The following is a 26,561-nucleotide window of genomic DNA, read 5'->3' as shown; positions in this document are numbered from 1 at the left end:
GGTGATCAATTTACTCTGGTGATCAACTGATTCTGGTGATCAACTGATTCTGGTGATCGATTCACTCTGGTGACCGATACACTCTGATGACCAATTGATCCTGGTGATTGATTGATCCTGGTGATCGATTTGACTCTGGTGATCAATTGACTGCAGTGTTCAATTGATTCTGGTGATCGATTGACTCTGGTGATCAACTGACTCTGGTGATCGATTGACTCTGGTGATCGATTGACTCTGGTGATCAATTGACTGCAGTGTTCAATTGATTCTGGTGATCGATTGTCTCTGGTGATCAACTGACTCTGGTGATCGATTGACTCTGGTGAACTATTCACTCTGGTGATCAACTGACTCTGGTGATCGATTGACTCTGGTGATCAATTGACTGCAGTGTTCAATTGATTCTGGTGATCAATTGACTCTGGTGATCAACTGATTCTGGTGGTCGATTGACTCTGTTGACCGATTGACTCTGGTGACCGATTGATCCTGGTGATCGACTGATCCTGGTGATCTATTCGCTCTGGTGATCAATTGATCCTGGTGATCAATTGACTCCAGTGGTTGACTGATTCTGGTGATCAACTGGCTCTGGTGATCAATTTATTCTGGTGATTGGTTGATTCTGGTGACCAATTGACTCCGGTGATCGATTGACTCCGGTGATCGATTGACTCCGGTGATCGATTGACTCCGGTGATCGATTGGCGATCAGCTGACCCGGTGGCGGATCCACCCGGTGCTCAAGGCCCAGGCGCGGCCCCGCTTCTCCCCGACACCGCGTCCCGGTGACAGCCCCCGGGGGGCTCCGGCCCCCACCCCCTCCCCGCCGCTGGCTCCGCTTGGCCCCTGACCCCTGACCCAGGCCCGCCCCGCCGCGCCCCCCGGCGCTCCCCCGCCCTCGCCGCGCCGCAGCCAATGAGCGGCCGCCGCCGCATCCGGGGCCCTCGCCCCGCTGCCGCTCGCGCTCGGCCATGGCGGAGGTGAGTGAGGAGCCGCCGGCGGGGTCGGGACGGGCCTCGGGCCCCCCCCCCGGCGGAACCCGGCACCCCCCGGGCCCCGCGGCCCGGCGCCGCTCGGGGTCGGAGCGCTGCGGCCGCGGGGTGGAGCGGGGCCCACCGTGGCCGGGCGGAAGGCAGCGGGCAGGGCCGGACCCGGCGGGGCAGCGGCCCAGCCGCGGGGAGCGGGGCCGGAGGGATGCTCCGGGGGGAGAGAGCGGAGCCCCGAGGCTTTGGCCCGGCGGGGTGGGCTGGGAGCGGGGGTCCGGGGGGCACGGGGCTGCTGGAAGGGGGCTCCCAAGGCTGGGGGTGAATGGTGGGGCCCGAGCAGCGGGAGAGCGCGGCCGGCCGGGACACAGGCGTTGGGAATGGTCTGTTTGGGTGCTGGGACAGGGGGAACCAGCGTGAGAGTGGGTCCCGGCTGCCCGTGCCATTCCCTGTCACATCTTGGCACGTCCTTGAGGTATCCCCATCCCGTTGTAATGCTCGTGGTGGCTTCATTTCCATCATGAGACCCTCGTGGTGCCCACGACATGGGAAGAGGACGCTGGAAGAGATGGAGACTTCGCTTCCAGGGTGTTCCAGCGTTGTGGGGAGGAAGGGGCCATCTGAGCTGTCATCTATCCAAGGGGGTTTGCTCTTCTTAAGGAGCTGCTGCTGCCCCACAGATGAGGTTGGAGCTGTGGAGTATCTGCAGATGCAGCAGCGTGTGAGTGGGGCACAGGTTTTCCTGAGCTGTGACCTGTGTGTCTTGTCCCCTCGTTGTTGTTTGCTTGTTCAGGTGCAGGACGAATCCGTTTCCGTCCGTTCCCCTTCCCTCTGGCTACAGCTGGAGTTTGTAGCAAAGGGATCCATGTCAAGTACTATGGGAAAGGCAAAGGAACAAGGAATGCTTCTCATCGGGTCTGAAATAGATGATAAAGTAGCTCAGGGAACCATGGGAATCATTGGAGATGGAACACTGGAAAGGGAAACCTACCCTCTTCTTCCTCACTTCCTTGTGAGGGTGGTTTCAGCCTGTAGGTGTTGGGCTTGATGATCCCTATGGATCCCTTCCACCTTGAGGGAATTCTGTGACTCTATGCAAGTTTTCTCTGAGGAAAAGTTCCTCCCTGTGACCTCCCCTGGTGCCACCAGCCAGAAGAGCATCTCCACCTTGACCTGGAGCTCCCCACCAGCACCTCGGTGTCTTTCTGCCCCGTGTAACGCTGTTGCATCTTCTGCTTCCTGTGTGAGATGGGGATTTGAAGCACTGGGCTGCAGCTCCTCACCTTCAAACACTCCACATCCCCTGGCATCAGAAATCAGTGGGATTGGGAATATTCTCTCTGGCATCGTTCATGTTTTGAAGCCAGATCTGCCTTTCTCCCCTGCTCCTTCGACTTGTTTCTGTGGTCCTCTGGGTTTGTGGATAATCTGAAGGCTTATTAAGATTAACACCTCTTTAAATTTGGGTGGGGAGTGGGCTCTTGGGTGCTTTTTCTCATTTTCTCATCCCAAATCCAGTGGTGCTGGTTATTTCATGGCAATTCCAGCTCGGAGCAGCTCCCGCTTGCTCTAATGCTGTATTACTGCTTTGGGGCAATAAACTCCTGAGTTGTCATCCTGTTGTACTGACTTCCACTCTTCATTGCAGCATCTGGTTGTTAATATGAGGTCTCATCATTCCTGAAGGATTCTTGACATCCTTTCAAGCCACTGTAACAGATTCAGGCTTTGTTTCCAGAGGCCTTTGCGTGCAGCTCCTTATTGATCCCCGTGTGAAAGAGGCACAATCCATAGATCAGGGTTTCAGGAAAGAGCACTGAGGACGGGAGTGTGGGCCACCCCCTTATCCTTCTCATGGAACCAGGGATGCTTGCATGGAAAGGTTTATCCAGGAGGGGTTTGTACTTGGTCATGTTCCAGCAGAGCCCAGCAAAGGGGCACTGCCACTTCCTTGAGCTCCAAAGCCGTTGCCTGGTGTGACCGTCCTCCAAACGGAGCCTGTCCAAGTCCTTTCCATCCCCTTCTCCTTTCATGATCCTATAAACTCCTTCCTTTTCTTTCCGCGTGCACCTCTGGGCTCTGCCTGCAGCCGCAGTGGTCTCCAGGGGGGGTTCTCATGCTTGGGGACAGTGACCTGCAGCGTGCGCTCCGCTTGGACCAGAAGCATCCTCTTTTCACTGCTCCTGGTAGAGGAAGGAGCAGGAATTCCACAGCTGCTTCCCACATCCTTCCTTTTCCTCCCTGTCGAGCCTTCTCTCTGTGGCAATCTTTTTCCAGGCCAACCATTACCTCAGTGCTAATTAGACCTAGAAACCAGCTGCCTCTGTGTTGTTATGGAATTTGCAGCTTATGTGTTGGCACCTGAAGGCTCCAACTCCAAACCCAAAGCCTGGGGTGGCTTTTCTGGTGTACACTTTGCTTTATTGTTAGAGGATACCTTTTGGTGTGAGGCCGTACCGTGGTTTCAGTTGTAAGAGCCTCGTGCTGCAGCACTGTACATGTCCTGGCTCCCACTGAGGAGGTTGTTAATGGCTGAGGACCATAAACTGGTGTCAGTGGTGACTGCGGGACGGACACTGTGATCTTCTTCTGCAGTTGGATGCTCTCAGTCACCCAAAGGCCCTGGTTAATCACCTCCTTGCTCCCTACCAAGGCTGAACTTGATGAACAACATTTCCATGCACAGCAGCCCGAGGAGCAGCAGATGTCCTGGGTTCTTTGCCAGGCCTCAGCCCATTCTGCTGCCTGAACTTCTGACCGAGCACCGAAGGCCAGAAAGCAGGTGCCTCTTCTCAGTGTCTGTCTCCCCCTTTCCCACCTCGCCTGGGCCATTCCCAGTCCTTCCAGGCTCCTTTGCTGCCTGCTCAGCACTAAATCTCTTTGCTCACCCCTCGGAGCAGCCTGGATGTGGTGAGGAGTTAGGCAGTGGGATGTGGCTGCCTCCGATTGCCTCTGCAATGGGGCAGCTCCTACAAATGCTGCCTTCAAACAAGCATGATGTGTGCATTTAGAGTAAGGGTCCAAGTCCTTCTGTGCGGGAAGATGTAAGCCATAAAGATCTGAGGTCTTAAACTGCTGAGAGAAGAAATAGTGGAGTGCTGAAGTGGAGACAGCTCCCTACAGAGACCAAGGGGAAGGTGATGGAGCCGGCGGGAGCTGTTAAATCCACTTGAGCTCTTTTTGCACATGCAGCCCCATGTGGGTTTTGTTAACTTTGGGCTTTGGAATGAGATGAGTTGCGTTGGCTGGTGGGGTTCCGGGGCTGGAGGTGGGTTAGTTTTGAGGAGGAGATGTCTCAAGTGTGTTTGTCTCTTCTCTTGAAGGCCTCGGTTGGGCGGCAGAGCCCCAGGGTGGTGCCGTACCCAGCGCGCAGCCTATGTCCTGCAGAGCCTGCCCTTCAGACTGCAGCAGGTACCTGTGGTTTCAGTCTGTGTCTCTTTGGTGGTCCCGTTTCCAGAGGAGACCAAGCTCCTGTGATGAGCCTGTCCGTTCCCTTCTCCTTCTGCCATCTTCCAAACCTGTTGGAGGACTCCCATGCCGTTTGACAGGGAAGTCTTAGAGATGCCAAAACTCCTGTAAATGCCCATTTGCCTGTTCTTGCTATAAAGAGTAATTATCCTAAAACCACCTTGGGTGAAGGAAAGGCTGCCCCAGGCATTCATGTGTTGTGACACAAGTGAATCCAGTTGGGACAGACACCCAAATACTCAGAAAACCTTCAGCTTTCAGTCACTTGTGGGACTTGAATGTGCAGAGAACCCGGCTTTGCAATGGAGCTCTCAGAGAGTGACTTCAAAGTTGTGTTCCCCAGCCCCTTCCTACCTCTTCTCCTCCTCTGCCTTATCATGGCTGCACACACACAGGAAGGGATCATCCCAAGCTTCGTTGCAGCTGCACATTTGGTCCAGGGTGGTGCTAGTGTCCAACTTCTTTTAATCCCTGCAGTTGTGTCCATGGGCTCAGCTGATCATCGACTGAACTTAGCAGAGATCCTTTCACAGAACTATGGTGTACGGGAAGAGAAGGAGGAGGAAGATGATACTCAGGAAAAGCAGAAGTCTTTAGAAGAGCTGGAGAAGAGCTTCAGTGCCTCTCAGGTAAAGGCAGCGAGGGAGGGGAAAGGAGTTTTTGGTTTGCTTTTGGGTTTGCTTCACTTCCTCTGTATAAATACATTTGTGCTGTCTGGCATCTCTTCACCAGCATGGAATCTAGTATAAAAAGTAAAGATAATGATATAATAGTATGTAATAAATACAAAATAATTAGATGTAACATATGGCTATAAAAAGAAATATGGTTTTACTGCCCTTGACTGGGGTGAAAGCTCCTGGCTTCTCCCCACCCCTGAGAAGAGCAGGTTATGGTGGGTCCTGTTAGACCTTAGTGCCTCCTTCCTTACACAGCATCACCCGAGGCAGTTCAGAGCCCCCAGAAGAGCAGAGGTGCCTTGACTGCCTCTGCATATCTCTGTGTTCACTGCAGCTGGTGTTGTGCTCGGTGATTGTTCCCTTCCTGATGAAGCTTTGTCCTCCTCTCGCTCAGAGCAGTGAAATGCCATTTGAGGAGCTGCTTGCACTTTATGGCTATGAGGCATCTGATCCCATCTCGGAGCAGGACAGTGAGAGCAATGATATTACTCCAAATCTCCCAGATATGACTCTGGATAAGGTAAGAGCAGCTCTCTGCTTGGTGTGTGCTCTTAGTGGTGGTTACTGGGCTGTCTGGAGCTTGAGGCATCCAGGAGCTCTTTTCAGCTGGGCTTCAACTGATGCCAAGGGAAGGGGCCTGCCTCGATCTGGTGTCCCAATGAGGAATGCCAGCAGCAGCAATGTGAACATAAAGAATTTAGAGGAGAGAACTGTTTAAAAAGACCACTGTAAAAACTCTTTATGGAGCCTGGGTTACAAGTCTTGGCACACAAATGTGGCTCTGGAGAATCAGGGAAGGGTTGTACCTTGCAAGGTGAAGCTGCGGCTCCTCTTCTTCTAGCTACAGCCTGTGGAAAGCTTCTTTTCCTCCTTCCAGCAACTATCTGCTGTGAGGGGAGCTCAACAGAAAGGGCCACTTGCTCGTCCTGTCTCTGGCTTCCATGGGAAGCCACTCTTGACACTTGTAGAAGAGCTTCTAGGGGAAATGATCTCGGGGTGGTGGGGAGCGTGAGGGAGAATCTGTCTTTGGGGTTTGAATTGGCCAGAAATGCTTTACTCTAGGCCTCACCCCCACCCCCACCCCTCCTCTATTTTCTTTATTTAAACATATTTTTCACTTTCTTGTTGTTGTTAAAAGGAACAAATAGCGAAGGATTTGCTTTCAGGGGAAGAAGAGGAGGAGACACAGTCTTCAGCTGACGACCTGACTCCATCCGTCACGTCGCACGATGCATCGGACCTGTTCCCAAACCAGCCTGGCTGTATGTGTCCCTGATTTCTAAGTGATTGGGGTCTCTTACTTAGATGTCATGTGCAGGATAGAGCAAGAAGGGCTTGCTTTCTTTTGGCACTCAGTTTGTTGACATCAGTTTCTCCACTTTCCTTCTGGGGGCTGCAGATAACCCAACCTGAGTGCCGGTGGTGCTAAGGAGTGTCAGTGAAGACATGATAGAGTGGGGATGAGGGCTAATTGCCTCTGAGTGTAACTCATACCATTGAGAATGTGAGAACTGCTTTGCTACCTGCTGTAATTGCAGTCTCAGAGATCAGCCCCTAATCTGACATCTCTAGAAGTGAATAAATGCAGTAGTATGAGTGGTGTGATATATTGTGGCAGTTCCTACATATGGGAAGCCAAAGTGCAGAGAGGGAGACTCAGCACAAAGTGGTATTATCCCTTCTGCTACCCTGCAGAATGGAGGAGCCTGAGCCCCCCAGGTTGGTCAGCAGCACCCATGTGGCAAGGGTGCAAATCCTTGTATTTAAACAGGAGTAAGTTGTCACTGTGGATCCTGGTTGAAAGTAACTTTAGGACAGAAAAGGAAGGGAAGGAGAGGGAACATAGAGCAATAGAGGGGAAAAAATAACTACAGGTATTTTCCTTTCCCACAAAGCAAACAACTTCCTTGCTGATGAAGACAAAGAGCCCTGTTCATCTCCATGTGCTTCCTCCATGGCTGAGGATTCAGAGGAGGATTCCATCCCACCCAACGAGTGTAAGAAGGTAAATGATGGGAGCATGTTGGGAAGGAGAACCAATGCAGTGTACCTGAGTCTGAGGAAAGCATGACACCAAAACCAAGGAAGTCTCTTTCTTTTCTTTTGCTCAGCACCTTGTATTCTGTGGAAGGTGGCAGCAGATGGGGGTTACAAGAGGGGTTTTTAATCCAATCTTGAAACCTGCATCTGAAGCGATCTTCTGCTTCAGCTGTGGCAAATGCTGTGGTGCCTTTGGCAAATTGAAACTGCAGCCTGTAGCCCTATAAAGGTGAAAAGCTGTGCAATATTCCCAGCAGGATTTACAGAGGGGGCACCACCGTAGGAAAGAGAGGAGCAGACTTCCAAATTCATTCTGGTTGTGAAGGCTGCAGCAGAGCTTCTGCATGACTTTATCTCCAGCTGAGCTGCTTGCCATATATCTTCAACGTTAAAACTATGTAAATGCCTCCAGTCCCCACAGTACCATCTTGTTGGTAGTAAATCTTCTTAGTTACCCTATAAAATACTCAGGGTTCCCTAGAACAGTGTCGGAGGGGGACTACCAATACATAAATCAGCCTCATAGTGTTCCAGCCCCTAAATCATGAAGCGCACCTCGGTGCCTGCAGGGAAGCGTTTTCCATTCCCATTTACCAGCATCTCTGGTGATGTTTCAGGAGATCATGGTGGGACCTCAGTACCAAGCCACTGTTCCCATCCTCCACTTGAACAGGCATGGGGAAAAAGGTAAGAACCTGCTTGCTTGTGCCCTGTTTGGATGGAGGGCTGCTGTATTTAGGGGGGCCTCCATTTGCAGGTTGTGGCTGATAACCAGGGTGATACCAGCAGCAGCTTGTGGAGTTTCTGAACAAGGTAGCTGACAGAAAGCCCCATCTGCAGAAATCACTTGTTTCCTCTTTAGGTCTTTTTTCCTTGCAGACTCTGAGTAAATAAGTTCAAGGAGAGAAAAGTGATCTGTTTTGCAGGTGCTGTTTCACATTTACCTGATACAGTTCTCAGAAGGTTTTGGTGTAACTTTTATCAGTGCTCTCAGCCTCCTGTATTAAGACCACAGATCTAGTGTGTGCTTTCCATGTTTCCATCAGTGTGAAATGAAAGTAAACTGATAGTAGATCTCAGTGGGGGCCTTCTATGCTCTGGCAAGCGCCTCTGACCTGATTTTAGTGATTTTACAGGGCAGAAGAGTTGGTTCCTTTGCCTGTAGAAACAAGTTCAGTCCAAAAGGTGCTGATGTTTTCATCTGAATAGAAAAATCTCAGTATTTCTGATTATTTTCTATTGCAGAGTCTTTCTTCTTGCTTCCTCTGTGCTGTTGTTTTACTTCAACATCTCTCTGCATTCTTGTGTGCTGCGTTCTCATGTACTAAGAGCTCTGAAAGCTGAAAGGGGGGCAAGAATCACTTCGTGGTCGCGTGTGCTCCTGCTATTCCGTGTGGGTGAAGCAGCTCCTGTTAGGAGGAGTGTTCCAAGCTGCTGGGGGGACACCCAGCCTTCCAGCTGCCTAGTTCTGTGGCCAGGACAGGGAGAGGGGCTGAAGCCTAAGCCAGGGTTGTAGCTCAAAGCTGCCTTCACCTCCCAGTCCTTTTGTTTACTGTGTGCAGGCAAAGACACCTTAGAACATAGGGGTTTATAATAATCCAAGCAACAAGCTTTGAGAACATGGTGACAAAATCCTTATCAAGCAACTCTTCTGATGAAGTGGAAGCTGTGCTAGGGCTTGAGAAGAGGTTTAGGGAGCATTAAGCATCTCCACCTCTGAAACACACAGTAGTGTGTTGTCACCCCTAGGGCCACACTGTGGTACCAAGCCCAGGTTTCCTCCCTCCTTCTCTCTCTCCCGTGCAGACCATTTCTGAAAAGCAGCAGAATTCTCTGTTTGATTATCTTATTTCAGTGCTTTTTCTGTTAGCCTATGAGAACGAAGATCAGCTGCTTTGGGACCCAAACATCCTCCCTGAGAGAGACGTGGAGGAGTTCCTGTACCGCGCAGTCAAGCGGCAGTGGGACGAGCTGTCGAGCAGCAGCCTGCCAGAAGGAGAGATGGTGAAGGACAACGAGCAGGTAAGTGTGGGGCTTCCTGCAGTGATCCTGCTTTATAGAATCATGGAATCCCAGCCTGGTTTGGCTTGGAAGGGACCTTAAAGCTCCTCCAGCTCCACTCCCCTGCCACGGGCAGGGACACCTTCCACTAGAGCAGGTTGCTCCAAGCCCCTGTGTCCAACCTGGCCTTGAACACTGCCAGGGATGGGGCAGCCACAGCTTCTCTGGGCACCCTGTGTCACAAGCCTGTCTGGCTCAGTGCTTTACCCCCAGTGCAGCCACAGATGCTTGTGACAAGCATGTAACAGGCTGGGTACTGTTTTAACTGTATTCTCCCAGTATCCCAAACCCAGAGCTTGCAGCAGGGTCATCTTTTTGCCTCTCTCCTCTAGAACAGTGTCTAATTCTTCTGTGAAGATCCAGAAACGAGAGCAGTTGTGTTTCCTCTGGACTAGCCAGGTTAGAGTCTCACCTTTAGTCTGCAGGAGGGCAGAGGCACCCCAGACACCTGCAGAGCTGCTGGTAGAGCTTTGCAGTCCCAGGGTTTATAATCCTGTGCCTCCAAAAGTGGAATCATCTCCACCGATGGTCACGCTGGGGCTAGTGGCAAAGTGGCTCTTGGGGAAAAGCAGGTGGCAAAGGTGAGGCACGAGCAGGTTGGTTTGTGGTGCGTTGCTCAGGGACGTGCTGAGAGTCTTTTCCTTCTCTTTTAGGCTTTGTACGAGCTGGTTAAATGCAACTTCAACGCAGAAGAGGCACTGCGGAGGCTACGGTTCAACGTGAAGGTCATCAGAGGTGAGAACCCCCCTGCTTGGGGTCTGCCCCAGACACTGAGGCATAGGTAGAGTCTAGAAAGAGCTCCATCTCCTCCACTTCCACTTTCTCTCTGCTCTAGATGAGCTTTGTGCCTGGAGCGAGGAAGAATGTAGGAATTTTGAGCATGGCTTCAGGGTCCATGGGAAAAACTTCCACCTTATCCAGGCAAACAAGGTAAGGACATTCCCCGCCGCATCCCACTAAGACGGAGGGAAGGAGGCACGTGCCTTGGCACCAGAGGTATGTAGTGAGCCTCAGCTAATGCAGGAAGTTCAGGACTGCTGAGTTCCCATCCCAGGCTTTGTGTTGACTCATGCTATAGCAGGTGATGGGCTGTTCACTGCCCTGCTCTGCCTTATTTTCCAGGTGGGAGAAGTCACAAACACCACTGACCTGCATGAGTGATGTCAGTTAATTACTGATTAGCCCTTTCTGGAGTCTCAAAAGTTCTTTCCAAACTCTCAGCCCTTGCAGTGCTTCTGTGAATGAGTGAGTTGAGCATGTGGATGTTTTGTAAAGTCCCCTGGGGTCCTCTAGAAGCAAAGATGCTGTTGTAGGGAAGAGCTGGGCCCCAGGACATACGCTGCTGTGCTGGGAGTTGGCAGAACCAGAGAGTCCAGTTCTACTGCTGATTAATTGTGGGCATGTTGGTGCTGGCCAGTGCAAATGGATGCAGGTTTGCTCTCTTGATGGTAAACGTGCTGCTGGAAGCGCAGGGAAAGTCCTGCACAAACCCTGGGCTCTGCAAGAACAAGTGTGCACTGTGGGGAGCCCTTTCTCTGGCCGATTACCACCTTGGAAAGCTCCCTTTGTGCTGCTCTTGTGCAGCGTAGATGTGTCCATAGTGCTAGAAATGACTGGAATGCACTGGATTCTTCTGTGCTGCTTAAATGGGAGGCTGCTCCTTGCTCCGTGCTTGGAATTCTCACTCGGATCTCTTCCCCCTCAGGTCCGTACCCGGTCAGTGGGCGAGTGCGTGGAGTATTACTACATGTGGAAAAAGTCGGAGCGTTACGACTACTTCACCCAGCAGACACGTTTAGGAAGGAAGAAGTACGTCCTCCACCCTGGAGCCACGTGCGTGGAATATTCTCACCCTAAACTTAGTAATTCTAAGCTCCCAGTGAAGGTTCCTGCTGCAGAGCACCTCTGCTTAAAAGGCTGCGCTTCCTTCTCTAGAAGGTTGCTGGGGTGGGAGCGGGGAGGGATGCGCTGGATGGTCCCACAGCGTGATCCCTGCAAGCGTGGGGAGGGGAGAGGAAGCACTGATCTGCTTGGTTGGGCTCTCTGGGTGTCAGAAACCACTTTTCTTTCAAGGCAAAGGCAAATAGATGCACACAAGTGAAGGGCAGGGATTCAGGGCTGAGCTCGGGCAGTAACTCAGTTCAGGGAGGGTTAGGGAAGGGAGCTTCTGTTTGGAACCTGAATTCCTTTCTTGCCCTGCTTCATTGCCACCCTTTGAGGCAAATTCCTCGCTTGGAAATGCATGCAGGTAGAGCAGATGCTGCTCAGAAAGGTGGAAACTGAAATGTTTTAAAGGTCAACCTGAAATATTTCAGTTGCATCCATTAAAAACATTAGACGAAGTCTTAGGTATTCAGTCTTTATTGTGATGCAAGGCAGGAAAATACCTGAAATCCCAAATCCCTCCAGGATGGGAAGACCTTTTCCCATCACTTCCCTTTGCTGGCACAGCAGCATTGCCACGAGCCATGCAAGGGGAGGAGATGTTCCCTGGGGGAAAGCCTTTGGCTCTCTATTTCCCTTTGGAAGGGGCTGAGGCTCAGAGCTCTGGTTGGGAAAGCTGCAGAGCCCCTTTGGGTTTCTCCCAGGCTCATCTTGGCCACGCTGAGCTACTTTCAATCACCTCAGTGCTGTTGAAACTGGGCTCTGCACACCAGGAAGGGATGGACATTCATTCCAGTGAGGTCTCTACAGTCCTGTTGCTTGCTTTGTTGCTGGGTTGTGATCCCAGCCCCGTTTTCCCTGCCTGCATCCCCACGGGCAGGGGTGGCAGTGCTGTCTGTCTGTCTGTCCCCACAGGGATTACACCGACAATGACTTGGATGGGGGTGAAGTTGAAAACCCCACTCGTGCTCGGAGCTCCCCACCCATTCCCTCTGGAACTGGCTGCCTGGATTCCCACTTCAGTCAAGAGCAGATAGCAATAGAGAGCACAGGTAAGTTCCTTTGTCTTCTCTCTGCCATGGGGATAACTCGTCTCCCTCACTCAGGGGGGCTGTGCTGCATTTGCCTTTCTCTCGTTGCCATTATCGAGCTCTTGCTCTGCTCCCCACACCTTGCCAATGGGCTCACTTTGCCCTGTGCCAAATAGGAGAGCTTGGTGTGAGCAGAGAAGGCTTCTTTGGCTCTACATTGACCAGTAGTGACTGAAAACTGAGTTGTTCCTGCTTCAGGCTTGAAGGGGTAGCTTAAGTCATCCCCAAAGCAAAAGGATTTGCACTAACTTGGAGCACCTGAGTTGGGTGCTCCCAGTGCACGGACACAGCAGCCAAGGGCAGCTCCTCCAGAGGCTGATTGATGGCACCAGGAATTGGGCTGTACCTGACCCTGCTTCCAGAGGGAATGGCTGTGAGAAGACACACAGGGAGCCCCAGCTGGGTTCATTCCCTCATTGTCCCCCTACAGATGAGGCCTTTGTGGAGGCATCTCCCAGGGGCTGTCGGCATGAGGGGGGATAGACTTTGGGATGTGCTTTATCTTGGAGTGTCTCTGGGAGATTCCCTTTAATTTCCATAGAAACCCTGCTGGCCTCCCATGGGCTGGCTGCAGCTTGGGTTCACGCTGGCAGGGCTTTGCTTGCTCTAAGAAAGAAACCCTTGTGCCAGCAAACAAATCCTGGCGGGATTAGGTGGGATTGAAGTGTTTTGTACAGTGTGGACTCACTGCAGCTTTCTGTCCCTTGTCCCTCACCCTGTCTGTCTGTCTGTCCGCTCCCATCTGCACAGAGCCCCTGAGCGTGGAGAGCACGGCCTGCAGCCTGGGCAGCATGAGCGAGTCGGGGCAGGGCTATGAGTGCAGCACTCCTTCCGAGACCAATTGCTCCTTCGACCCCCCGGAGGAGCCATCCTCAGGCCCCCCTTCGGCTCCCTGCCCGCGCCACCCCACGGCCAGCACCGAGCCGCGGCTCTTCCCTCTGCCCCCGGCAGCACCGGCCCGGGCAGAGAAGCAGGAGACGTTGCAGAGCTCTGGTGGGACGCTAAGCGTGGACTTCCCTCTCCCTGCAGACATTAACGAGGCTTTGCCTTTAATCGCTGGCCCTGTGGATTTGGACAGAGAGCCAGAGGTGGCCCCTGCGCAAGTGTCCTTATCGGTCACAGAGTTTGGCCTCATCGGCATCGGAGATGTAAATAGTTTCCTGAGTGCTCACCAGGCTTGTCCAGCTCCTGTGGCTCGGTCAGAGCCTTTGTCACAGTGAGAGGCTCCACTCACAGACTTGTCACAGGCCCAGCGAGGACTTTGACCTGACTGAGTGAAATCCTGGAACTTCCAATGTTCCGGAGGGACAGTTTGGAGCCGTTGGTCAGAATCCGTCTTTCCATCCTCCTTGATCCAAGTGAAACCAAACACCTTTCTGCTCCAGTGTGTTCTGACACCATCCCACAAAGCTGGTGGCTGGCTGCGGTGAGGGGGGAGCTCCGGCACCCCCTCTTGCCTTGACCAGGTGTCACCCCAGGTAATGCCAGGCTCGGAGAGTCCCTGCCTTGGGACAGGGGAAGTGGCCTTGGCCCCAGCAGGACAGTCTGGGTGCAGAGATGCTTTGAGAGCAGGGATGTGTCACCGGTGCCATGGGGACGGGGGCGCAGGATGCGGTCTGGAGGTCCCGAGAGCTTAGGACATGCCCAAGGGAGCACGTTCCAAGGGCCAGGCATGGCCGTGCCAGAGGAGGACGAGGAGCCTTCGCCCTTCACCCACAGGTAGCGTGTTGCAGTGGAATCATCCTGCCCCATTCCCATCGCGGCTCCTGGCGCCCCAATGCTGAGCTCATCCCGCTGCCGTGTGTTCCTGCGGGGGGGATGCAGCCGGAGCCGGCCTTTGGCAGCAGCATCAGGTCCTGGCAGAGGGATTCTCTATGTGTGCTTAAGTCCTTCTTGCCTTCCCTTGCAGGGAATTGTCCCGGGAGTAAAGGGAGTTTCTAGACCCCCAGAGCGGTGCCGCTTCGGTGCCCGGCGGTGAATGACTTGATCCTTGTGAGCGCTGCAGTGCAGGAGGGGAAAATGCAGATGGAAAGGTCTGGAACTTCCCAGCTCGTTCAGCCATCTCAGCTATGGGAGGAGGAGGGCACCAAGTGTAGGACCCCGGTGCCAGCATGGAATCCCGGGCACGAAAGAGCACCCCTGCCCCTTCCTGCAGCACAGGGAAAGCTGGTTTCCAAGAGGACAGTCCGTCTTTACTGCCATTAGCAATTAGGGGGGTGACAGGCTTCAATCCACATGTTCTCCTTCCCCTGTTTTCCACATGGGAATGCTGTCTGGCTGGTGCAGACCTTCCCTCCTCCGCCTGTTTTCCATGTTTGGGAAGGGGTTGAGGTTTTCTGCTTGGTTTGAGCTGCCATCAGTGGGTTTGGACACTGACTAAACCCATTAACCTGCATCCTGCTGGCCCCAGCCCTGGGAGGTGGCGCTCAGCCCTGCGGGGGGATGACAGGATCATACCTTGTGGCTCCTCTTCCAAGCCCCAGGCTGGTTTCATGTGCACTCTGAGGGGTGCTGAGCTCCATCCATCACCACAAGATAACTGGGGTCAAGTGGAAGGCAAACCCATGGAACCACAGTGGAACCACCCGGCTCTGAATCCTCTTTCCTGGGCGAGGGAGAGGAAGCTCCATGGAGGGAAGAGGAGCAGGACGGGAGCGGAGCAGCCCTCGAGGGAGGGCCAGGCCTCAGCCTCTCCTCTCTGCCAGCCACAAACCTCCTTAGTTTTCCCCAATCCCTTCTTTCTTTAGTTGGTTCCCAGCCCTCAGGAGGCAGGAATCCCTTATTTATGTTCTTCAGTGTTGTTTACAGAGTCGTGGGGTCCTTCGCCCCCAAGGCGCTGCTTTTCCCACCCAACTTCGAGGGAGAGGAGGGGAGGAAAGGGCTGGGCCATGGCGGGGAGGAAGGGGGTTTCGGTGGGGTTTTCTTTCTCTTTTACAAAGCACATTCACTTTGAGCCACTCCCGAGGCTGGACTCTTGCCCCCCAAACCCTACACTGTGAAGTGAAACTGCCTTGAAAGACCCCTCACCGCTATTTATTTAATTAAACCCCTCATTTGAAAGTGAGCAGCAGCCTCTCGTGCTTTCGGAGCCACCCGTGTGAGGGCACAAGCAAGAAGAGGGTCTTCACCTCGGCCTCATCCTGCCCCTGGGGCTGTTGGCTGTTCATGGTGAGGCTTTGATGCTCTTAGGGGTACCCTGAGTCCTTTGGGGAGCCCGTGGTGGTGCTGGGAGGAGGTGGGATCCATCCATCCATCCGTGTCTCATTGGCTTCAGCCAGAAACAACATCCTGGAGGCGAGAGCAGCGTTCCTGCTGCTGCTGCCCTGTGTGGTTCCAGGAGCAGGCCCGTTCCTCCCCACAAAGCCCCTCTGTTTTGTCCCAAACTCCTTAAATCCAGCTCTTGCCCAGGGCTTTGGGGGTGATGGGAGCTCCCGTCTGCTTCCCTCAGCTGGAAAACCAGCAGGAAAAGGGCTTTGGGAGCTCTCCTGGCTCCGTGTTTCCACAGAAGAGGCCCTGGGAGCGATGGGGAGCTCCAAGTCTTGGGGTGGGGGGGTCCCTGTCCCTCGTCGCATCCTCTAAAGGCCGTTTTGGCTCTGGAAGCTGCGGGATCAGTGGGACCAAACCCCCCCCAGCACCGCTGCAGCCTGCGGGGACGCTGCGGGCGCGGCGCTTCGACGGCAGGGGGGGCACCGGCACCGGGACCGGCTCCTCCGCGGGGCACCGGCTCCCTAACCCCGGCGGTACCGGACGTGGGATCCCGCTGCAGCGACCCGGAGCGGAGCATCCGCATCCCCCGGGATGTGGCCCCGGCGCTGGGATGGGGACAGGACCCCTTGGGAAGCGCAAGAGGAGTTGAAGGAAATCTAATGGCATGAGGCCAGGGCCGGGCCCCCCGCTCGCCCTGCACGGCTCAGCCCCCTGCCCAGCACCACGCAGCTGAGCTGGGACCATGGGGCCGGGCTCAGAGCAGCCCATAGCTGGGGCTGGGCTGTTCCGGGGTGTCTCCGGCAGCCACAGCACGACACGGGGCAAAGTCCTGCCCATGGTGCCTGCCCCGTGAGGCCACTTCATGGGCACGGGAGCTGCTGCCTTATCTCGCTCCTCTCTGCCCTGCTGCAGCCTGGGGCAGTGCGACCGCACCGGGCCGCATCCTGCCCTCGCTGAGCCTCACGCTGCCACATCTGAGCCCCTCAAATAGCCTGGTGGGAGGCTCAGCACGGCCAAGGCCTGTTGGGGGCTGCGATGGGGGGTGAGCTCAGTGTGGGGAGAGGCTGCGTTAAACCCTGCATCCCCCCAGTGCCACCAGCCCCCTGCCTCCAGCATCCCCCCAGCATCCCCTCCAGCATCCCCCCCTATTTCCCCCCCACATCTCCGCCAGTATCCCCCCCTACACCCCCCCTGCATCCCCTCCAGCATCCCCCCCATTTACCCCCCGCATCCCCTCCAGTATTCCCCCCTCCATCCCTTCCAGCATCCCCTCCAGCATCTCCCCCTATTCCCCCCCTTCATCTCCTCCGGTATTCCCCCTTATATCCCTCCCTGCATCCCCCCCAGCATCTCACCTCTCTTCTGCCTCAGGGCTCTTCCCCTCCCACCCCCAGGACCCCCAGGCAGCATGTGTGGGGCAAACCCGGCCCCAGCAGCAGCGCCAGCGCCCCGCAGCCCCCGCGGGCAGGAGGGAGGTTGCACCGGGGCAGGTCGGGTTGGAGCAGAGCAGAGAGAACCCATAAGTGGTTCTTGCCCCTCTCCTTAAATCCCAGAACACCCCAGAGCGTTCCCAGCTCCGCTGCTTCCCCCCACAGCCCCGAACCAGCCCCACAGCTCCACTTGGGTGGTTTCTCTATTATTTATGTTTCCTTCCGTTCCTGACCGAGTCTCGGGCCTGGAGCAAAGAGCCGGGCTCCTGCTGCCCCCAATCCCACCTGGAACTCACTGTGGGGACCCGTGTTTGACCCTTTGCTCCCTGCTCTGGCACATCCCAGCAGCGGGAGCTCGTCCTGAGCCTTGGGGAAACGTTGTCCCACGTCTCAGAGCTCGGATCGTGCGTTAAAACAAGCCCCGCCTGGGCCTGGGTTTCGATCCGGCCCCGCTGCTCCTCCGAAGGGAACAAGCGGCCCCGGGCCTGGGCCAGCCCCGCGGCTGCTCCGCAATCCGCACCCCCGGCCCCGCCTTCTTCCACTCTCGCCTTTTCCTTTTGCCCCCTTTTTTCCCCATTTTTCCCTCGGGAAAGGAGCCCGGGGCTGGAGGGATCCACAAGCGGCCTCGCCCCTTCCCTTCTCCCTTTCCTTCCCCTTCCCGCGGGGGCAACCGGGGGCTACCGAAGGGGGGGGTCCCACCAGCCCCACACCTGCCCCGGCCCCGCCGCAGCCCCCGGGCGGAGGCACCGATCTGCTGCCGGAGCCGCCCCGTCCCGCCCCGCCGCGCCCCGCCCCGTCCCGTCCGCCCGGACTTTACCTCCCGGTCGGGCCCGCGCCGTTCCGGGCCATGTGAGGCGCGGGGCCGGGCCGCGGGGCCGCCACCGGCAGCGCGATGGAGCGCAGGAAGGTCTTCGTGGTGCTCGACGTGCTCTGCCTGGCGGTCGGTGAGGGCTCGGTACCGGCGCCTCCGCGGACACCCCCCACCCTTCCCCTCCCCGACCCCCCGCCGTTGGGGCTGTACCGGGGGGTCGGGAGCGCCCCTGGTGCCGGTGCTGCACCTGACGGGCCCCACCGGCGCCGTTTCCCCTCCGCGGTGGGCACCGGGCCCTATCCCGGAGCTACGGGGCCCCGTCGGGGATCCTGGCGCTTGGAGCTGGCGGGGGGGGGGGGGAGCAGCGTCTCCGTCGGCTTCTCCCGGCGAACCGGGGGGTTGGAGGAGGCGACCGGAGGGGTCCCGCCGCGCTGGCCGGGCCGGGGCCGTTCCCCTTTGCCGCTGCCCCGGGTGGGGGGTTCGGGGGGGGCCGTTTCCCGGTGCGCGCAAACGCCAGTTTCTAAAACGGCCGCGGGGAAGGTCCGAATTAAACCGGACTAAAAATAAAGGCCCAGGTCGTAATTTCGGCCTGAAGCCGCGGGCCGGGAGCCGGGGGGGGAACCGGGGGGGGGCGGCTCCCGGGTTTGTTTGGGTCCCGTTTCCCTCCTTTTATTTTTAGGGAAGCTTTTTCGGAGGGTGGAATTATGCAGGAAGAGACGCGGTGTCTAATTCGAGCTGCGGGTGATGTTTGAGGTGTACGCGGAGGCGGCTGCGAGGGGGGGACCCACATACATACACACGCCGGGGCTTGGTCCCGGTCCCGCGGCTCGTTTATTCCCGTTTCCCCGGTGGCCGCGGGGGGGGGGGGGGCGGGCGGGGACAAAGGTGCGTGTTCCCGGGAGACGGTGGAACAAGGGAAGGCGGAACCCGCTGGGAAAGGCGGAACCGGGAAAGGCGGAACCGGGATTGGAGCCCGGCGTAAGGAGGAGCCGCTCTCCGGGGCCGAGCATCCCCCCCCACCCCGGGTTCCTTTTTGACTGGCAGGGATGGGGCAGAGCCCCCTCAAACCACGTTGATCCCGGGGACCAGCCCATCCTCGCTGTGCCTGGAGCGATGCAGCCGGTTGCAGCATCGTTCCAGAGCCCCCAGAGGAGCTGGGGACAAGGAGAGGCTGGTGGGAGCCAGGGCTGTGTGTGGACAAGGGTCCACTGGGGTCCTCACCCACCAGCATCTCCAGGCATTGGCTCTCCTGGAGCTGGTGTGAGGGTCCCATTGGGGACCCATCCCTGTTGTAGAACAGGTTGGTGAGAGCCTCTTCTCCTTAGCTCTAATGAGCTGCATCCTCCTGGGCTGGAAGATGGGGAGGAGGAGGAGAGGGCACAACATCAGCCCTGATCCCCTGCACCAGGGAGTTGTGGGGCAGCCCTCGGGGCTCTGTGGGTGCCCGGCGACCATCTCCTGTGGTATCTGGGCGCCGCAGGCAGCTGTGAGCTGTGATAGGGCTCTATCAGCGTCAGGACGAGTCCTCCTGGCCCAGGGTGCGGGTGGCTCCGAACGGTGTCGCCGGGGGGCGAGGGATGGGGTGCTGGGGGGTGCCTGTCCCCAGTCCTCGCCTCCCCTCTGCCTTGCAGCGTCTCTGCCCTTCGTCATCCTGACGCTGGTGAACTCCCCGTACAAACGGGGCTTCTACTGCAACGATGACTCCATCCGCTACCCCTACAAGGCGGACACCATCACCCACGGCCTCATGGCCGGGGTCACCATCACCTGCACCGTTGTCATCGTAAGGAAGCGCCGTCCCCTTCCCTCTGGGGCTGTGGGATGTCCTGGCACGTGTTATCCAGGGGCAGGGGCCCAGCGCACCCAACAGGCTGGGCTCCAGATCCCAACAAGGCAGTGAGACCCTTGGGTTGAGCCCAACTCTGCTGAGGGTCAAGAGCTCCCTTGGGGTGGTGGGACCTTCATCCCATGGGGCTGGTTCCCTGCAGAGAGCGGGAGGCACCAGGAGCATCGCGTACCCATGGTGCTGGGGAGCTGCTTGGTAACCCCAAGCCCCTCAGCCCTTGTCCTTTGCAGCTCTCATCAGGGGAGGCGTACCTGGTCTACACGGAGCGCCTTTACTCCAAGTCGGAGTACAACAACTACCTGGCCGCCCTCTACAAGGTAGTGGGGACCTTCCTCTTTGGAGGGGCCATCAGCCAGTCCCTCACTGACCTGGCCAAATACATGATCGGGCGCCTCCGGCCCAACTTCCTGGCTGTCTGCAATCCCGACTGGTCCAAGGTGAACTGCTCCATCTACGTGCAGCTGGAAAACGTCTGCCAAGGGGAGAGCAGGAACGTCACCGAGTCCAGGTGAGTTGTGGGGCTGGGGGACACGTGGTGGCAGCCCCAAGCGGGCATCGATGTTCTCCTGCCATGGGTTTTGGGGGGCAGCTGGGGGCTGGAGCCCACTTTCATGGCCTCACCATCCCTTTTACCCCATAGACTCTCCTTCTACTCTGGGCACTCCTCCTTTGGGATGTACTGCATGATGTTCCTGGCGGTAAGTGCCCCCATGGATCCTGTACCCCCCCCAGTGCTGCCCAGTGCCCCCCACACTGGGTGATGGCCCCCCCTTTCCCTGCGCAGCTCTATGTGCAAGCCCGGCTGGTGGGGAAGTGGGCCCGGCTGCTGCGTCCCACCATCCAGTTCTTCCTCATCGCCTTCGCCATCTTCGTGGGCTACACCAGGGTGTCCGACTACAAGCACCACTGGAGCGACGTGCTGGTGGGGCTGCTCCAAGGGGCTCTCATTGCCGTCCTCATCGTGAGTGTCCCCTTGCGCCACCCCACGATGCTCCCTGTGCCGGAGCGGTCCCCAAACGTCTCCTTCCCATTGCTCTTCCCAAGGTCCGCTACGTCTCCGACTTCTTCAAGCACCGTCCCCCTCTGCCGTGCGATGGGAAGGACCCGGAGCGCAAACCCAGCCTCCCGCTCACCATGAGCGACCCCGACCACAATCACTACAGCTACCGGGGCACCCCGTGAGCTGTGCTCCGCACCAGGCTCCCTATGGAACACTGGCTCCCTATGGAACACTGGCTCCACGGCTCCGGTGCCGCTCGCTGCCGCAGGTACCTGCTCATCCCCACTCCTGATGCTCTCCACGCCCGTGGTGCCTTTGTGCTGGCCGGTGCCCGGTGATCCCAGCATCCTGCCCGCAGGAAGGGAGCTCCTTGGTTCTCTGTGGGTCTTGAGTCACCCTCCAAGGCTGCCATCCCGGTTTTCCATGCACGGGGAGGGGAAGGGAGGCACGTGGGGTGGATTTATCAGGCTGGCAAATGACACTGAGCGATGAGCAAACTCCTTGGGAAGCCCGAGGTTGCCTGGGCTGGAGCGTGTGTTATCCCTGTCAGATGATCCAGCTTTATGAGCACAAGGAGGGTGGCTGCTGGGCCAGCAAGGATTAAAGCAATCCAGACCCTTCTCTGTTCCCTGATTCCCTTGGAAAGCAGCGCTGGCTTCCAGCGTGAGCACAGGGAGCACGGGAAGGGCTCTTCCCACTTCCTGATGCTGGGAGCGAGGGATTCTTGCACCCACCGTGCTTGGGGATGCTCCGGCCTTTGTCTCTCCTGCAGCTTCAGCTGATGCTTTAGGGGGTAGGGGGAAAGGGAGAAGCTTTCTGTGGTGAAGGAAAACCAATGGGGATGTGGAGCTGGATGTGGGATTCCGAACACCTTGGGAAGGTGGGGAATAGGCCTCGGAGCGGGTCCCAGCGCAGCTCTGGAACCTCTTCCTCAATTCCACACGTTTTCACGAATGTGTTTTTATACATAAGTGTGTTTTCTAAATGAGATCATCCTTAAAGAATGTCCGTGTCAGGCCTCGTCTCTTCCCCCATGGATGCTCCCGGCCTTGGGGTCGATGGATGGGGCTGGAGCATTCAGGGTTCTCTTTGCCAAGGGAAAGGAGTCTGAGCCCTGTGCTAACGGGGGGCTCTCAGGGCTGCAGAGCCCCATTCCCATGGGAATGCTGGGCCCATGGGAGCAGCATCGTCCCGGGCTCCTTGCCCACACTGTCCCGTTGCCTTCAAGAGGGTTGTCCTTTGCTCAGCCGAACCTTGGAGAGGTGAGAGGAGCCATGGCCAGCGCAGGGCTCCGGGTTCCATCCCCGCTGGTCCCATCCCTGCTCCCTGGAGCCTCTGGCATTCCCAGCTCCGCAGCCTCCGGCCTCAGCGAGGGGGGAGGGAAGGGAGGGGAGAAGCTCTTGGAAAAAGTGACGTTTTTGTGCCTGCAGCTCCCTTGGCTGCTCCGGCAGCGCGAGGCCGGAGCCTTGGCACGGGATGCGGATGGGGACAGTGGCAGCAACAGGAGCGGAGCCGGGGGCCCTTCACCTTGCTGGGGAGCAATGGGGGGCACTGGGAGGCAGCACCAGGCTTGAGGGTGAGCTGAGGCTGCTCCATTGACCCCGGTGCCAGCAGCAGCTGGGTAGAGGTAGAGCTGCTTATCCACAGGGGATGCTGTAAGCTCCTTCCATCCCGAGCTCTGCAGGGTACCAGGGCCTGGGGAACACCGGGATCACCCCACCATGGGGTCAGCTCTGCCTCCGCAGCCCCTCACTGGTGCCGGTGTGCTGCTGAGTGTGATTCCAGTCTAGACAAGCCCCGACCAGAGCCACCTCCCCTTGTGCCATGAGAACTCCCTCAGCACACGCTGCTTTGCTGTTTCCCTTTGGGCTTTCCTCCTGCAGATCCTTCCCTGGTCCCCCGGCGGGGTCCTTCCCCCTATCCCAGCCCTCCAGGCTCCTTGGTTAACATCTGATGGTGTCAAACAAAGCTGGAGGGAAGCGGCAGGGATTGCAAACAAAGGTCTGGGAAGGAGCAGCAGCTCCTGGAATCGGGGGCAGGAGGCACAGCCGGGGCTCCCTTTTCCTCTCTATGCTGGGTTCTGGTGCTCAGCTGCTGCCCCAGATCCTGGCATGGCCCCACCAGCTCCTCTGTGCAGCCAGGAACGTGCCTGTTCCCTTCCCTTGAGATCTGATTTCACCCCTTGGATGCGGCTCTGGAAAAACCAGCTGGGCCACAATGCTGCAGTGTGCAGCTCCCAAGGGCAGGGCAGGCTGGAGCCGAGGGAGCTCGGCTGCTGCTTCCTGCATGGATGGACGGATGGACGAGGCTGCCTGCCTGCTCCCAGCCATGGGAAAGGGGCTGAGAGCAGACCAAACTCACGGCATGACAAGCCCGGAGTAACCTGCGCTTGGTGGGATACAGTGAGGGGCTGCAGCCAGCCCCTGCCCCGTGTGAACTCGATGAGCTTTAAGGTCCCTTCCATAAGGATCCATGATTCTATGTGATCCCAGGCAGCTCCTCTCACGTTCCAGGTGAGCTGCAGCCCTGGGCATTGTGCTGGCTGGGAGTGAGGCGTCCAAACCCCTTTGCCGCGTGTGACTCAGGAGCCAGGGATCCCATCCTGGTTGTGCTGGGGCAGGTTTGGCCGCAGGGACAGGGCTGGGACCTGCTCTCCAGGAGCCATCCTGGCCCCAGTGGCAGCAGCTCCATGCGAGGCGCCTCCTTCCCAAGCCGGGCTCCGGCTCCAGCCCCGCTCGGAGGGGCCCTGCGCTGCCTCCCCCAGCCGGTGCCTCCCGCCTTGTGCCACGCAGCATCCTCCTCCCCGCTCCCTGGCACCCGGGGCTCCTCCATGGGCCGTGTCCCGGTCCCCTGGCTCCAGCCCCGGCTCTCTCCCTGCTTTTGGCTTCTTGCCCCGGCCCCTCGCAGGGGCCGAGCTTCCCGGTGCCCGCAGCTCGCTTCCAGGGGCGGGCAGAGGCATTGCCAGGAAGGATGTTACTCATCCCCTAAACATCCCGTTCCCTGGCCCGCGGCCCCGGGAGGAGGCTGCAGCGGAGCCGGGGCCGGGGCTGCCAAGTGCCCCCGGGGCCGGTGCCCGTGGTCCGGAGCGAGCGGCCCGACGGGGCCGTGGCAGGAGCCCGGCGGGAGCCCCCGGAGCCGGCTCCGCTCCCGGCGCCCTCCCAGGCCTGGACCCGGGTGCTGCTCCAGCCCCTCTCTTCCTCCTCCTTCTCCTCCTCCTCCTCTCCTCTTTCTCATCCTCTTGCTCCTTCTGCTCCTCCTCCCTCTTCTTTCTCCTTCTCCTCCTTCTCCTTCATTTCCTCCTTCTCTTTTTCCTTCTCCTGCTCCTTCTCCCCCCTTTCCTTCTCTGATCCCATCAGTGCCGCCTTCCCCCACCCCCTTTAATCCATGATTCCTATCAAACGCGGCGGGTGCAGCCGCCTCATTTGATCTGGCTGCGGAAGGGAAGGAGGGGGCCGAGGAGGAATTAAGCAGCGGGGGCAGGAGGAAAGGAGAAGGGGAAACCCTCCTGTGGGAGGTGGTTCAGATGGTGCCTCTTTCTCAGGCAGGACCCGGCCCAAGCCAATGCCCCACTGAGCGAGTGGGGCCCCATCCTGCTTTTGGCTCTGGAGCTGGGGATGGAGCTGGGGAAAGAGCTGGAGCTGAGAATGGGGCTGGGGCTGGGAATGAAGCTGGGGATGGAGCTGGGGATGGAGCTTTGGGATGAAACTGGGGCTGGAGATGGGGCTGGAGCTGGGGCTGGGGCTGGAGCTGGAGATGGGGACAGAGCTGGAGCTGAGGATGGAGCTGGGGCTGGGGCTAGAGCTGGAGTCAGGGATGGAGCTGGAAGTGGGGCTGGAAGTGGGGCTGGAAGTGGGGCTGGAAGTGGGGCTGGAGCTGGAGCTGGGGCTGGAAGTGCGGCTGGAGCTGGGGCTGGGGCTGGGGCTGGGGCTGGGGCTGGTTGGGCTGTGGGACCAGCAGCTGCGGTGGCAGCAGCACCAGGAGCTCTCCCCGCCGCGTAGCCCCGGCCCTGCTCTGGCACAGGGCGCTGGAGCCGGGCCCGGAGGCGCAGCCAGAGGGGACGAGCAGCACTTTGCTTCCCTGCACTTGCCAGGAGCCGCCCGGAGCCGCGGCGCTGCCAGGGCCGGGGCCGTGCTCTCTGGAAGCGTTGGCTGTGGGATGCTGGATGTTCCCTCCTGCCCTGGCTCTGGCTCAGGGGAAGGCCCCGGTGGTGGATGAGATGGGCATTCCCGGGGCCCTTTCCTTGCCCAGCACCACATTCCCACCAAAGCCTCTCTGCCGTGGCAGGGATCACTGTGAGAAGAGACCAGGAGAGGGGCTTTGGACAAGGGCCTGGAGGGATAGGACAAGGGGGAATGGCTTTAACCTGCCAGAGGGGAGACTGAGACGAGATTTTAGGCAGAAGCTCTTCCCTGTGAGGGTGCTGAGGCGCTGGCACAGGCGTGGGAATGATGATGCTGGATGGTGCCATCAAAGCCCTGTTCCCAGGATGGGATGGAGGAGCTCAGGGATGGATGTGGAGCATCAGCTGCCTTTTGGTCTTTGAACTGATTTCCCTGTTTTTCCCTTACCATGACCTTGGCCAAATGATTTCCCCTCCCTTTGGGATTTATGGCCCTTTTCCAGAGCGGATCCGTTCTGGCCACCAAAATAGACCTTGTGCTCTTATTCCGTCTTAAAATATAAGAAGGGCTGGAGATGGTTCTGCTGCTGCTCCCCCCAGCCCCAACCACCCTCCCTCCCCAGAGCACAAACCTCTGGGTGGCTGGTGTGGAGCCAAGAGTGGGTGCAGCGAGGGCAGGAGCATTCCCAGCCCTTTCCAGCTCCGGAACTGGGGCTTTCCCACATTTGCCGAGGGGATTATTGTGGTTCTGCTGCTCTATCAGGGCCTGGAGGTGAGTTGTGGTCCCTGTGGATGGGTTCTTGGTCCCTGTATCCTGATGGGGATGGGGATACAGGGACGCAGCCCAGCCCCTTGGGGCTCATGGGGGTGTCCTGGGTGCAAAATCAAACATCGAAATGGGATCAAACTCAGCCTTTCCCGTTGTTGTTTTTCCTCCCCATCACCCCAACGTGTGCACACGTGGTTCCTGTGCCTCTGCATGTGTATTTTGGGATCATTCACTTCCTGATGGATTTTGTCTCTCCTGTTACGTGTGCAGGGCCCAGTCCCTGCTCTGGGCAACCTGTGGGTGCGAGCCCAGCGCCCTGGGGTGCAGGAAGGTAGAGCCAGGGGTGCATTGAACATCAGGTTGTGGCCAGCACCGATGTCTCTATGGACAAGCACCACAAGAGCTGGGTTTGTTCTGCCTCCTGCTTGTGGGAGAAGCTTTGCCCACCCTCGGTGCCTGCGCATGGGTCTGAGCCATCATCACCCTCGGTGCCTGCACATGGGTCTGAGCCATCATCACCCTCCCAAAGGGTGCTGGACCACGAGGATGGAGCCGTGACAAGGACGTTTCCCCTCTCAAGGGTTGAGGGTGAGGAAGAGGAGGAGGAAAAGCCAGAAACCCCCTTGGAAACCCCCAGACGTGGGTCGAGTGGCCCCGGCCACAGGATGGAGACACGGCGCGGGGGGGGGGAGGTCGGGGGGGTCCGAACTGGGTTGGGGGATGCTGAGGCCTTTGCTGGTGGGAGGTGGGGGGGTCCCTCATGGTGTGTGGGGGGTCCTCCTGTGGGGGGGTCCCTCACAGGGACTGGGGGGGTCCCTCATGGGCTGGGGTGGGGGGGGTCTCCCATAGGCGGGGGGGGTGTCTCTTAAGGGGGATTTGGGGGGCTCTGGGGGTCCCTCACGGGAGATCCCTCATTGGGGGGGGTGCCGGGCTCGGGGGGGGGGTGTCGGGATGCTGCCGGTAACCTGGGACCCCCCCGATCCCCCCCGTTGCCCCCCGTTACCCCCGGTCCCCGCCGGCACCGCAGGGGTTAATCGCCGCTCCCCTCCCGCGCCGCCTCCTCTTTGGCTGCTCGGCCTCCCTAGATTGACACTTTCCTCGGCGGCAGGGCCGGGCTGACCAATAAGAAAGCAGCTCTTCGCGACCCACGTGGGGGCGCGCCGCT

The 26,561-nt window shown here is 58.0% G+C and overlaps 2 protein-coding genes across 10 annotated transcripts; both read left to right on the top strand.

The window, feature by feature from the left end:
- Positions 1–1,270: 1,270 nt before the first annotated feature.
- On the top strand, positions 1,271–15,277 carry MIER2 (MIER family member 2). 5 transcript variants are annotated; one of them, XR_004390006.1, is made up of 14 exons: positions 1,271–1,710; positions 4,313–4,400; positions 4,935–5,086; positions 5,472–5,657; positions 6,276–6,399; positions 7,033–7,142; positions 7,795–7,864; positions 9,048–9,199; positions 9,892–9,973; positions 10,074–10,168; positions 10,944–11,071; positions 12,038–12,174; positions 12,964–13,932; positions 14,123–15,277. XR_004390006.1 is itself a non-coding variant. In XM_032920357.1 (13 exons), the coding sequence occupies exons 1-13, from the start codon at positions 1,315–1,317 to the stop codon at positions 13,431–13,433; spliced, it is 2,166 nt and encodes a 721-aa protein (XP_032776248.1). In that variant the 5' UTR covers positions 1,271–1,314; the 3' UTR covers positions 13,434–15,277. The 5 variants fall into 5 exon arrangements, 4 of the variants coding, with proteins under 4 accessions (XP_032776248.1, XP_030365041.2, XP_030365045.1 ...); XM_032920357.1 differs by having other exon boundaries at positions 10,944–11,047; positions 12,964–15,277; XM_030509181.2 differs by having other exon boundaries at positions 12,964–15,277.
- A 2,196-nt stretch (positions 15,278–17,473) lies between these two features.
- On the top strand, positions 17,474–21,511 carry PLPP2 (phospholipid phosphatase 2). 5 transcript variants are annotated; one of them, XM_030509191.1, is made up of 6 exons: positions 17,474–17,794; positions 19,293–19,444; positions 19,738–20,015; positions 20,148–20,205; positions 20,292–20,468; positions 20,552–21,511. In XM_030509191.1, the coding sequence occupies exons 1-6, from the start codon at positions 17,743–17,745 to the stop codon at positions 20,687–20,689; spliced, it is 855 nt and encodes a 284-aa protein (XP_030365051.1). In that variant the 5' UTR covers positions 17,474–17,742; the 3' UTR covers positions 20,690–21,511. The 5 variants fall into 5 exon arrangements, with proteins under 5 accessions (XP_030365051.1, XP_030365052.1, XP_030365050.1 ...); XM_030509192.1 differs by having other exon boundaries at positions 19,722–20,015; XM_030509189.1 differs by lacking the exon at positions 17,474–17,794 and adding an exon at positions 18,582–19,219 and having other exon boundaries at positions 19,259–19,444.
- Positions 21,512–26,561: the final 5,050 nt, after the last annotated feature.

The sequence above is a fragment of the Strigops habroptila genome, chromosome 20 (assembly GCF_004027225.2).
Source record: "Strigops habroptila isolate Jane chromosome 20, bStrHab1.2.pri, whole genome shotgun sequence".
Classification (NCBI taxonomy): Eukaryota; Metazoa; Chordata; class Aves; order Psittaciformes; family Psittacidae; genus Strigops; species Strigops habroptila.
Note: the sequence above shows the minus strand (reverse complement) of the source record. Positions and strands in the feature narration are given on the sequence as shown.